Raw genomic sequence first — 13,032 nt, 5'->3', positions numbered from 1 at the left:
GGGTGATGAGCTGTGTTGCTTTTACGCCAAACATAACGTTTTGCATTGTTGCCAAAAAGTTTGATTTTGGTTTCATCTGAGCAGAGCTCCTTCTTCCACATGTTTGGTGTCTCCCAGGTGGCTTGTGGCAAACTTTAAACGACACTTTTTATGGATATCTTTAAGAAATGGCTTTCTTCTTGCCACTCTTCCATAAAGGGCAGATTTGTGCAGTATACGACTGATTGTTGTCCTATGGACAGAGTCTCCCACCTCAGCTGTAGATCTCTGCAGTTCATCCAGAGTGATCATGGGCCTCTTGGCTGCATCTCTGATCAGTCTTCTCCTTGTATGAGCTGAAAGTTTAGAGGGACGGCCAGGTCTTCGTAGATTTGCAGTGGTCTGATACTCCCATTTCAATATTATCGCTTGCACAGTGCTCCTTGGGATGTTTAAAGCTTGGGAAATCTTTTTGTATCCAAATCCGGCTTTAAACTTCTCCACAACAGTATCTCCAGCCTGCCTGGTGTGTTCCTTGTTCTTCATGATGCTCTCTGCGCTTTAAACGGACCTCTGAGACTATCACAGTGGAGGTGCATTTATACGGAGACTTGATTACACACAGGTGGATTCTATTTATCATCATTAGTCATTTAGGTCACCATTGGATCATTCAGAGATCCTCACTGAACTACTGGAGAGAGTTTGCTGCACTGAAAGTAAAGGGGCTGAATAATTTTGCACGCCCAATTTTTCAGTTTTTTTATTTGTTAACAAAGTTTGAAATATCCAATAAATTTCATTCCATTTCATGACTGTGTCCCACTTGTTGTTGATTCTTCACAAAAAATTACAGTTTTATATCTTTGTTTGAAGCCTGAAATGTGGCAAAAGGTCGAAAAGTTCAAGGGGGCCGAATACTTTCGCAAGGCACTGTAGTTACATAGTTATACAATTACAAAGTTACACTGCTCCATAGTTATGCAATTACATAGTTGCACTGTTACATAGTTACACAGTTGCATAGTTACACTGCTACATAGTTACATAGTTATCCAATTACATAATTACACAGCTATATAGTTACATTGTTACATAGTTACACAGTTAAGCAAATACTTATGTGTACAGTCACGCAAATACATAGTTACACAGTAGCATAGTTACACATTTCTATAGTAACACTGTTACATAGTTACACAGTAACATTGTTATACAGATACTGTTACATAGTTCCATTGTTGCACAGACACATAGTTACAGGTTGATATAAGACACAGGTCCATCTAGTTTATGGCAGATTTTGTTGCAGCGTTTTGTACCGCTACCAACACGTTGCAACATGCGATAGACAAAACATTTCCTTATGGGCCTAAAAACAAGAACTGCTCTAATAATCACCCCTTGTTGCGGGAAGTGAAGCCCTTGTTGCGGGAAGTGAAGCCCTTGTTGCGGGAAGTGAAGCCCCTTGGTGCGGGAAGTGAAGCCCCTTGGTGCGGGAAGTGAAGCCCCTTGGTGCGGGAAGTGAAGCCCCTTGGTGCGGGAAGTGAAGCCCCTTGGTGCGGGAAGTGAAGCCCCTTGGTGCGGGAAGTGAGCCCCTTGGTGCGGGAAGTGAACCCCTTGGTGCGGGAAGTGAGCCCCTTGGTGCGAGAAGTGAAGCCGCGCTCAGATTTTCCTCCCGGATTCACATTGATAAGGAAATCAGAGAATTTTTGCGTTCTGACGATATTTGTGCGGCCAAGGCTCAGGGGAGGGGGGAGACGCTCTGAGCAGACAGAGGGGGGTTCCATATGGATGCGGTGATGGCGGGGAATGCGGGGAGCTCAGGAAGACTTTACTGAATTGTCAGCTCTTCATTCCTCATTTCTTTTATATTCAGAGTGTTTCTAATGTGGGCGGAGTTTATTAATCAGAATTTAGATGTCTCTGTATATCCGGCTCCTCCCCTGAGGATGCTGTGAGCTGCACTGTGTATGGCCGCTTTGTAGGGTTGGGTTGGCCCATCGCTGTGCTGGGTGCAGAGGACTCCCAGTGTACAGAATGAAGAGGTAAGTACATTTCCCAGCTCCGCTCATCCGCCATCCCAGCCAGTATGTAATCAGCCTCCATATTTCTTATCTGCGAGCGAGCAGAAGAGCGCGGAAGATCGCAGCCCGGCGTGGCGGTAATGAATTATTCCGCTTCACCAACGTTTCGGCGTCAGTGAAGCAGATAATTGTGCATCACTCCGGAATAAGTCTCCCTATAGAAGTAGGTTATAAAAATAATCTACAATTCAATGCGATATTTACAATGAGAATCTGATCATAACCCAAAACCAATCGCTTCCTCCTCCTCCTTACTATATTAGGTATAATCAGTGATCTCCAAACTGTGGCCAGTGGAACGGATGCAACCCTTTGTTTGCCCCCTGACTCACTGACACCAACAATGGGACACTATTCCTCCCACTGACACCAATGATGGGGCACTATTCCTCCCACTGACATCAATGATGGGGCACTATTCCTCCCACTGACACCAATTATGGGGAACTATTCCTCCCACTGACACCAATGATGGGGAACTATTCCTCCCACTGACACCAATGATGGGGCACTATTCCTCCCACTGACACCAATGATGGGGCACTATTCCTCCCACTGACACCAATGATGGAGCACTATTCCTCCCACTGACACCAATGATGGGGCACTATTCCTCTCACTGACACCAATGATGGGGCACTATTCCTCTCACTGACACCAATGATGGGGAACTATTCCTCCCACTGACACCAATGACTGGGAACTATTCCTCCCACTGACACCAATGATGGGGCACTATTCCTCCCACTGACACCAATGATGGGGCTCTATTCCTCCCACTTTTACAAACGATGGGGCCAGAGGGGGGGGGGGGGCTGGGTGCGTTATTGTCCATGCCCTCCTTCCTGAAGTGAGAGCCTTGCCCTCCTGTGAACACGGCTCCCTCTACTGGCCGTTCTTCATTGAGTTATTTCAAGACAAAGGAACACATTCTGGCCTCTAGATGGGGCTGATTATCATAGGAAATCCGTATATTGAGCAAAATACAGTCAGAATTCAGCAGGGCAAATTCTTGTGACGTTCGTCCATCAAATTTATTATATTTTTATAAGTAGACCCCTATGTGTTCCCATTATCTCATGCAAAGCTGGGTGACCTCACTCTATTATTTATTTTCAGCATGTAATGTCCAATTTCTTTTTTGGTGGGCGGGGCTAAAGAATCAGATTACATTTTGGTACAAGGTTTGGTGCAAGGTTGTATGCTTCACCTGTGCCTCCCGGGTGCCCCCAAAATTCTAGGATCGGGTCCTATATGAGCCATTAGAGTGTATCTAAACCCATATAAGTTTGTCAAAAATATGTATGCACAGTCGGCAGGATTTTTAGGGTGCCGAAAATCATATGACACAATATATTCATAAAATCACAAGTTTTCAATGAATTAAACAAATATTAAAAAAAACAACAATATGTATAAAACTATAGAAAATACATGCAGTCATAGTGTAAATACAGTAGCATTAGCTCAATGTGTTTCACCAATCAATGGCTTCCTCAGGAGACTGGTAAAGTACTGTATGATGTATTACAAGTCTCCTGAGGAAGCCATTGATTGGTGAAACATGTTGTGCTATAAAACCATAGAAAATCCATGCAGTCATTGTGTAAATACAGTAGCATTAGCTCAACGTGTTTCACCAATCAATGGCTTCCTCAGGAGACTGGTAAAGTACTGTATGATGTATTACAAGTCTCCTGAGGAAGCCATTGATTGGTGAAACATGTTGTGCTATAAAACCATAGAAAATCCATGCAGTCATAGTGTAAATACAGTAGCATTAGCTCAACGTGTTTCACCAATCAATGGCTTCCTCAGGAGACTGGTAAAGTACTGTATGATGTATTACAAATCTCCTGATGAAGCCATTGATTGGTGAAACACGTTGAGCTAATGCTGCTGTATTTACACAATGACTGCATGGATTTTCTATGGTTTTATACATATTGTTGTTTTTAATATTTGTATAATACAATGAAAATTTGTGATTTTATGAATATATTGTGTCACATGAATCTCAGCACCCTAAAAATCCCGCCGTTTGCGCATACACATTTTCTGTAATTTTCTTCGGGATGTGGTGCCTCGACCCTCAGATCTCTGGCTGACCAAACATTTTTCCAAATAAATCTGTTATATTGTATTTTGGCAAATGTATTCTTTCAAATAAAGCAAAAAAAAACAATTTAAGTACCTGAATCTGATCTGGCTTCCCAGTACAGCTGAGTTCAGACTGGGAGAGGGAGAAGAAGCACGATGAGCCATCAGGTGCGCTGTAGTTCTGCTGATGTGCTAACAGGGAAAATGCTGATAGAGAGCAGAGAGAGGGGCTCGTCAGTCTGCTGCTTCTTCTTTTACTGTCCAATCATAGACCTGGGGGAGGGAGAAGCAGCGCAAGCAGCCAATAAGTTGCACTAGTGCTCATGTGCTAACATGGAACATGCTGCTGATAGGAGAGAGCAGAGAGAGGGGCTTATAAATGATCAGTCTGCTGCTTCTACTTTACTGTCTAATCACAGGCTGGGGGAGGGAGAAGCAGCACAATGAGCCAATCAGGAGGGCTGTTGTAGTAACATGTTAAGAGAGAGCAGAGAGAGGGGCTCATCATTCTGCTGATGCTGATGATACACAATGTAGCAATCGTTTACAGTTGTTACATTGTAATTCCCCAGCACCCCATAATATGAAGTTATGACAATGTATCGATCTTTTACGGTTGTTACATTGTAATTCCCTGGCGCCCCATAATATGGAGATATCACAATGTAGCGATCTTTTACTGTTGTTACATTGTTGTTACATTGTAATTTCCCAGCACCCCATAATATGAAGCTATTCACAATGTAGCAATCTTTTACGGTGCTAACAAGGAACATACGAATCGAAGAAGAGAGCAGGCAGGAGAGAGAGGCTCAACGGTCTGCTGCTTCTCTTTTATTGTCCAATTACAGGCCCGGGGGAGGATTGGTTGTTACATTGTAACTCTTCAGCAACCCATAATAGAAGATATCACAATGCAGTGATCTTTTATAGTTGTTACATTGTAATTCCCGGCACCCCATAATATGAAGATATCCCAATTTAGTGCTCTTTTATTGTTGTTGCATTGTAATTCCCCGGCACCCCATAATATAAAGATATCACAATGTAGCAATCTTTTACGGTGCTAACAAGGAACATACGGATTGAAGGAGAGAGCAGGGAGAAAGGCTCATGGGTCTGCTGCTTCTCCTTTATTGCCGAATTACAGCCCCGGGGGAGGATTGTTTGTTACATTGTAATTCCCCAGCTCCCCATAATATGAAGATATCGCAATGTAGCGATCTATTATGGTTTTAAATTGTAATTACTCAGCACCCTATACAGTAATATAAAGATATCACAATGTAGCGATCTTTTACTGTTGTTACATTGTTATTCCCCGGCACACCATAATATGAAGATATCACAATGTAGCGATCTATTACTGTTGTTACATTGTTATTCCCCTCCACACCATAACATGAAGACATCACAATGTAGCGATCTTTTACTGTTGTTACATTGTAATTCCCCGGCACCCCATAATATAAGTGATCTTCATAGGGTAATTGTATTGGCTGTGAGATTTCTCCGCCTCTCGCGGTGATCGGCGTTGATGAATATCTCCTTCTAGTGCGCCGTCCCCGTTATCTGTGAGCGGCGGCGACGTTCTCAGCGTTGCGTCACTCTCGGATATTATGCGTCGCGCGTATTAGTCACCCCGCAGAATAAATTTAGCGGGTTAAACGCTGTAATGCCGCGGGCCCATTTTCACTTAATAATAATGATAGCTTCCTCCAGCCTTTCATCCCCTCCCCCCACATACTTAGTCATTTCATCCTATTTCTGAAACGTGCGCGGAAAGCCGAAAGCAAACAAGAACGCGGGAAGAAATTAAAGCGGGGAATGTGAGCGCGGCGTAATAACACTCTTCAAATTGACAATAAAATTACGGGGAAGGGAACAATCAGCGCGGGAGAGGTTTTTTTTTTCTCTGCGATGGGGACAATGGGACGCGGTTTTTTTTATTGCGGGGTCGCGGAAGGCGCCGGTGGTGAATTGTTAGAAGTCGATGGGAATTGCTGTTTTCTTAATGGAGTCGACGCTTTAACCCTCGTAGGGAAGAGACGCGTTAAGGAATACATGGGGGACTCGTTGTGATGAGAGCGAACGTCTGCAGATTACCGGCGCGCGGCGAGCCGGCGGCGTCTTCGTGGCGCTTCACTAATCTTAATACCGTCCAATCATCGCTTAAACACCGCCGGCAATGCAATAACCGGGCCGGCAAATGACCCCATTCTGATCTATTGTGACCTGACATGATATTAGATTACCTGTATCGGCACGTCTGTGCAACACATTTCTAGGTGAGCTGCAGCATCCCCAGGGCAGCCATCAGAAATTCTGGGGCCCCTTACACAGCCTTAGGGTGGGGTCCCTCTGGGCCTGACAACCAACATCCCAAGGGCCTGCCCTCTGGCCATCCGACCGAATCCTCCCACCGGCCTTCCCACCGAGTCCTTCAGTGCACCCACTTTGATTTTAACACTCTTACAACTTAATATATGAAAATGAATCCTATCCAGCAAAGAGACTTCCCCATCCAGCAAAGAGACTTCCCCATCCAGCAAAGAGACTTCCCCATCCAGCAAAGAGACTTCCCCATCCAGCAAAGAGACTTCCCCATCCAGCAAAGAGACTTCCCCATCCAGCAAAGAGACTTCCCCATCCAGCAAAGAGACTTCCCCATCCAGCAAAGAGACTTCCCCATCCAGCAAAGAGACTTCCCCATCCTGCAAAGAGACTTCCCCATCCTGCAAAGAGACTTCCCCATCCTGCAAAGAGACTTCCCCATCCTGCAAAGAGACTTCCCCATCCTGAAAAGAAACTTCCCCATCCAGCAAAGAGACTTCCCCATCCAGCAAAGAGACTTCCCCATCCAGCAAAGAGACTTCCCAATCCAGCAAAGAGACTTCCCAATCCAGCAAAGAGACTTCCCAATCCAGCAAAGAGACTTCCCAATCCAGCAAAGAGACTTCCCAATCCAGCACATAGAAATTCCAGTCCAGCAAAGAGGCTTCCCAATCCAGCAAAGATAAATCCTAATCCAGCAAAGAGACATCCCCATATATTCTGCAAAGGGACATCCCAATTCAGCAAAGACATTGGTTGGGCCTGGACTTCCCAATCCATCAAAGAGACTTCCCAATCCAGCAAAGAGACTTCCAAATCCAGCATATCGACAGCCCGATTCAGCATATTGATAGCCCGATTCAGCATAGAGACATCCTAATTCAGCAAAGAGATATCCTCACATATTCTGCAAAGAGACATGCCAACCCAGCAAAGACATTGGTTGGGCCTGGGCGGCCAGGCCCCTCAGAACGCCCAGGCCCCCTACATGTGTATGGGCTGTCCCCCCCCTGAAAGCAGCCCTGGGCATCCCATGTAATGTGTCCGTGTAACACTGCCAGCTATACATAGATCACAGCAACTCCCACTGACAATGCCTGCATCAGCTTTTCTCTCCAGAAAGACAGCGCCAGCTTTATGCAGACATCATCCGGAGGCACCAGCTACTTCCTGGTGTTTACAAATGTCTGACACAGATCATCCCCTGCTGCAGCCTCTTACCTTATGATTTGCTACAGAGTTCTAGTGTTGCATTCTGATCACTGGGGGAGGGGAGACATGGGAAATGCTTCTTCCTGCCTGCAACAGACTGATGACATCATCTCAGCCTAGGCCAAGTCACTGACTGGAGCTGGAGGGGTAATAAATATTTACACTGTTCTAGAGAAGGGTGATGTCACTTCTGTATAATATATCTTATATCTGGAGAGCGGTGATGTCACTCTGTATAATATATCTTATATCTGGAGAGCGGTGATGTCACTCTGTATAATATATCTTATATCTGGGGAGCAGTGATGTCACTTCTGTATAATATATCTTATATCTGGAGAGCGGTGATGTCACTCTGTATAATATATCTTATATCTGGAGAGTGGTGATGTCACTCTGTATAATATATCTTATATCTGGAGAGCAGTGATGTCACTCTGTATAATATATCTTATATCTGGATGGCGGTGATGTCACTCTGTATAATATATCTTATATCTGGAGAGTGGTGATGTCACTCTGTATAATATATCTTATATCTGGAGAGTGGTGATGTCACTCTGTATAATATATCTTATATCTGGAGAGCGGTGATGTCACTCTGTATAATATATCTTATATCTGGAGAGTGGTGATGTCACTCTGTATAATATATCTTATATCTGGAGAGCTGTGATGTCACTCCTGTATAATATATCTTATATCTGGAGAGCGGTGATGTCACTCTGTATAATATATCTTATATCTGGAGAGTGGTGATGTCACTCCTCTATAATATATCTTATATCTGGAGAGCGGTGATGTCACTCTGTATAATATATCTTATATCTGGAGAGTGGTGATGTCACTCTGTATAATATATCTTATATCTGGAGAGCGGTGATGTCACTCTGTATAATATATCTTATATCTGGAGAGCGGTGATGTCACTTCTGTATAATATATCTTATATCTGGAGAGCGGTGATGTCACTCTGTATAATATATCTTATATCTGGAGAGCGGTGATGTCACTCTGTATAATATATCTTATATCTGGAGAGTGGTGATGTCACTCTGTATAATATATCTTATATCTGGAGAGCAGTGATGTCACTCTGTATAATATATCTTATATCTGGATGGCGGTGATGTCACTCTGTATAATATATCTTATATCTGGAGAGCTGTGATGTCACTCTGTATAATATATCTTATATCTGGAGAGTGGTGATGTCACTCTGTATAATATATCTTATATCTGGAGAGTGGTGATGTCACTCCTGTATAATATATCTTATATCTGGAGAGCGGTGATGTCACTCCTGTATAATATATCTTATATCTGGAGAGCAGTGATGTCACTCTGTATAATATATCTTATATCTGGAGAGCGGTGATGTCACTCCTGTATAATATATCTTATATCTGGAGAGCGGTGATGTCACTCTGTATAATACATCTTATATCTGGAGAGCAGTGATGTCACTCTGTATAATATATCTTATATCTGGAGAGCAGTGATGTCACTCTGTATAATATATCTTATATCTGGAGAGCGGTGATGTCACTCCTGTATAATATATCTTATATCTGGAGAGTGGTGATGTCACTATGTATAATATATCTTATATATGGAGGGCGGTGATGTCACTCTGTATAATATATCTTATATCTGGAGAGCGGTGATGTCACTCCTCTATAATATATCTTATATATGGAGAGCGGTGATGTCACTCTGTATAATATATCTTATATCTGGAGAGCGGTGATGCCACTCTGTATAATATATCTTATATCTGGAGAGTGGTGATGTCACTCCTTTATAATATATCTTATATCTGGAGAGCGGTGATGTCACTCTGTATAATATATCTTATATCTGGAGAGCGGTGATGTCACTCCTGTATAATATATCTTATATCTGGAGAGCGGTGATGTCACTCTGTATAATATATCTTATATCTGGAGAGCGGTGATGTCACTCCTGTATAATATATCTTATATCTGGAGAGTGGTGATGTCACTCCTCTATAATATATCTTATATTTGGAGAGCGGTGATGTCACTCCTCTATAATATATCTTATATCTGGAGAGCGGTGATGTCACTCCTCTATAATATATCTTATATCTGGAGAGCGGTGATGTCACTCTGTATAATATATCTTATATCTGGAGAGCGGTGATGTCACTCCTGTATAATATATCTTATATCTGGAGAGCGGTGATGTCACTCTGTATAATATATCTTATATCTGGAGAGCGGTGATGTCACTCTGTATAATATATCTTATATCTGGAGAGTGGTGATGTCACTCCTCTATAATATATCTTATATCTGGAGAGCGATGATGTCACTCCTGTATAATATATCTTATATCTGGAGAGCGGTGATGTCACTCCTGTATAATATATCTTATATCTGGAGAGCGGTGATGTCACTCCTGTATAATATATCTTATATCTGGAGAGCGGTGATGTCACTCTGTATAATATATCTTATATCTGGAGAGTGGTGATGTCACTCCTGTATAATATATCTTATATCTGGAGAGCGGTGATGTCACTCCTGTATAATATATCTTATATCTGGAGAGCGGTGATGTCACTCTGTATAATATATCTTATATCTGGAGAGCGGTGATGTCACTCTGTATAATATATCTTATATCTGGAGAGCGGTGTTGTCACTCCTGTATAATATATCTTATATCTGGAGAGCGGTGATGTCACTCCTGTATAATATATCTTATATCTGGAGAGCGGTGATGTCACTCCTGTATAATATATCTTTTATCTGGAGAGCGGTGATGTCACTCTGTATAATATATGTTATATATGGAGAGCGGTGATGTCACTCCTGTATAATATATATTGTATATGGAGAGCGGTGATGTCACTCTGTATAATATATCTTATATCTGGAGAGCGGTGATGTCACTCTGTATAATATATCTTATATATGGAGAGCGGTGATGTCACTCTGTATAATATATCTTATATATGGAGAGCGGTGATGTCACTCCTGTATAATATATATTGTATATGGAGAGCGACGATGTGATATATAATATGACGGTGTCGCTCAGTGTTGGTGTTATCTGGTTGCTGTCTTTAGTTCTCTGTTTAGGTTTCCTATAAATAAAGCTTTTATCATAGTCGGGCCCCGGGGCCCTGCACTGCTTTTATCTCCATCTATGGAGCACACATGCAGTAAACACGTTTGGTTCCTGGCAGACAGATTACAGGGAGGTCTCTGTGTGTTCTGACACTTCAATGGAGAAATGTAAATCATGGTGGGCTGGTGAACATGGAGGGGGGGGGGGGGGATTTATGTAGGGGGGGTGTCACACGTTTCCAGCTCCTGGGGGCACAGCACCTCACAGGGGCCACAGACATCAGGAGGGTCTGGCAATGTAAATACCAATAGAATAATGCAACACAGCTCATGGCCATTAATAAAGAGGACCTGTCTTCCATATGAGCACAGAGTATGGGGAGATGTCAGGAGGGGATTCCTGCAGTCTGATGTGGAATGTGAGCGCCATCCGCTGATTGGGTTGAATTTCTGGGAATGATTTGTGTTATTTCTCTCTGTATGTTCCAGGAGGAATGTCAGAACTACGTCCGAGTCCTGATTGTGACGGGGAAGAGAGTGTTCACCTGCGGGACCAACGCCTTTTCACCGGTGTGCACGAGTCGCCAGGTAATCCCTATGTGATGTGTCAGGGGCATGGCGGGAGGGAGGAAGCCTTTTATCTCAAGTCTGTATTCCCACTGTGCCCATTATGAGGGGTTCCCACCATCCCTGTGCTGAGTTCCAGGGTCTGTACCCCCGCTGTGCCCATTATGAGGGGTTCCCACCATCCCTGTGCTGAGTTCCTGGGTCTGTACACCCGCTGTGCTCATTATGAGGGATTCTTACCATCCCTGTGCTGAGTTCCCGGGTCTGTACACCCGCTGTGCCCATTATGAGGGGTTCCCACCATCCCTGTGCTGAGTTCCCGGGTCTGTACACCCGCTGTACCCATTATGAGGGGTTCCCACCATACCCATGTTGAGTTCCTGGGTCTGTGCACCTGCTGTGCCCATTATGAGGGGTTCCTACCATCCCTGTGCTGAGTTCCTGGGTCTGTACACCCGCTGTGCCCATTATGAGGGATTCTTACCATCCCTGTGCTGAGTTCCCGGGTCTGTACACCTGCTGTGCCCATTATGCGGGGTTCCCACCATCCCTGTGCTGAGTTCCCGGGTCTGTACACCCGCTGTGCCCATTATGAGGGGTTCCCACCATCCCTGTGCTGAGTTCCCGGGTCTGTACACCCGCTGTACCCATTATGAGGGGTTCCCACCATCCCTGTGCTGAGTTCCCGGGTCTGTACACCTGCTGTGCCCATTATGCGGGGTTCCCACCATCCCTGTGCTGAGTTCCCGGGTCTGTACACCCGCTGTACCCATTATGAGGGGTTCCCACCATCCCTGTGCTGAGTTCCCGGGTCTGTACCCCCGCTGTGCTCATTATGAGGGTTCCCACCATCCCTGTGCTGAGTTCCCAGGTCTGTACACCTGCCGTGTATACAATTTAGGCGTGGGCTGTCCATGTTATTAAGCATAAATTTGCGTTCCACCAGTCAACTGCTGCACCATCACCCTAAACAAAATATGACTTAAAATGTAGGGTATGTAGGCTAGGAAAGGGTCGATGTCGAAGCTAGTCCTACCGCCCCGAGAGACAAAAAATTCCAACAAGATAAATATAAAGAAAAACCTTTTATTGTAAACACATATTGTAAAATTCTGTACAACAAAGGTACAGTTAGACAAACACCAACATATATATAAGAACAATTAACATATGTGGACCTCTTGGCAGGGCTGCCATCAGGGGGGGGACAGCCCATACACATGTAGGGGGCCCGGGCATCCTGAAGGGCCCAGCCACCCAGCAGGGTCAGGAGATGGCAGAGGTGTGAGGCCCTGGAGAATGTTGGTGGTCAAGCCTGGGGGGCCCAGGCCTAAAACTTTGTAAGGGGCCCCCAAATTTTCTGATGGCTGCCCTGCCTCTTGGTAACACCTTACCCACACCCAGCCCCACATAAGTACATATGGGGATGTCCTAGAGTGGTGCAAGGTAGGGGTATCCTACCCTACCTTGCACCACTCTAGGACATCCCCATATAGCACAGTGTCAGGATTAACCCTTGATATGATGTCGGGACGGGCAATGAACGGAGGTGATCTGGAACTTTGCCTTTGATCTGATGTTGGAGAAGGTCAGGGTGGGTAACGAGTGGAGATGATTGGGGAGTTTGATTAAATGTCGGAGGAGGTCACTGAAAG

At 44.3% G+C, this 13,032-nt stretch overlaps 1 protein-coding gene across 2 annotated transcripts in view; it reads left to right on the top strand.

Annotated features, from left to right (window-relative positions):
• Nucleotides 1-13,032, top strand: part of SEMA5B (semaphorin 5B) — a 295,097-nt gene that overhangs the window by 88,517 nt on the left and 193,548 nt on the right. For both annotated transcript variants that reach the window (XM_082262187.1, XM_082262188.1), the window contains exon 5: nt 11,300-11,398. In XM_082262187.1, the coding sequence (XP_082118313.1) occupies nt 11,300-11,398 (99 nt within the window). The remainder of the gene's footprint in view (nt 1-11,299; nt 11,399-13,032) is intronic.

Source organism: Pelophylax lessonae, assembly GCF_965119305.1.
Source record: "Pelophylax lessonae genome assembly, chromosome: 6".
In the NCBI taxonomy this organism is placed as follows: domain Eukaryota; kingdom Metazoa; phylum Chordata; class Amphibia; order Anura; family Ranidae; genus Pelophylax; species Pelophylax lessonae.
The sequence above is the reverse complement of the archived record's forward strand: the minus strand, read 5'-3'. Positions and strand labels throughout refer to the sequence as shown.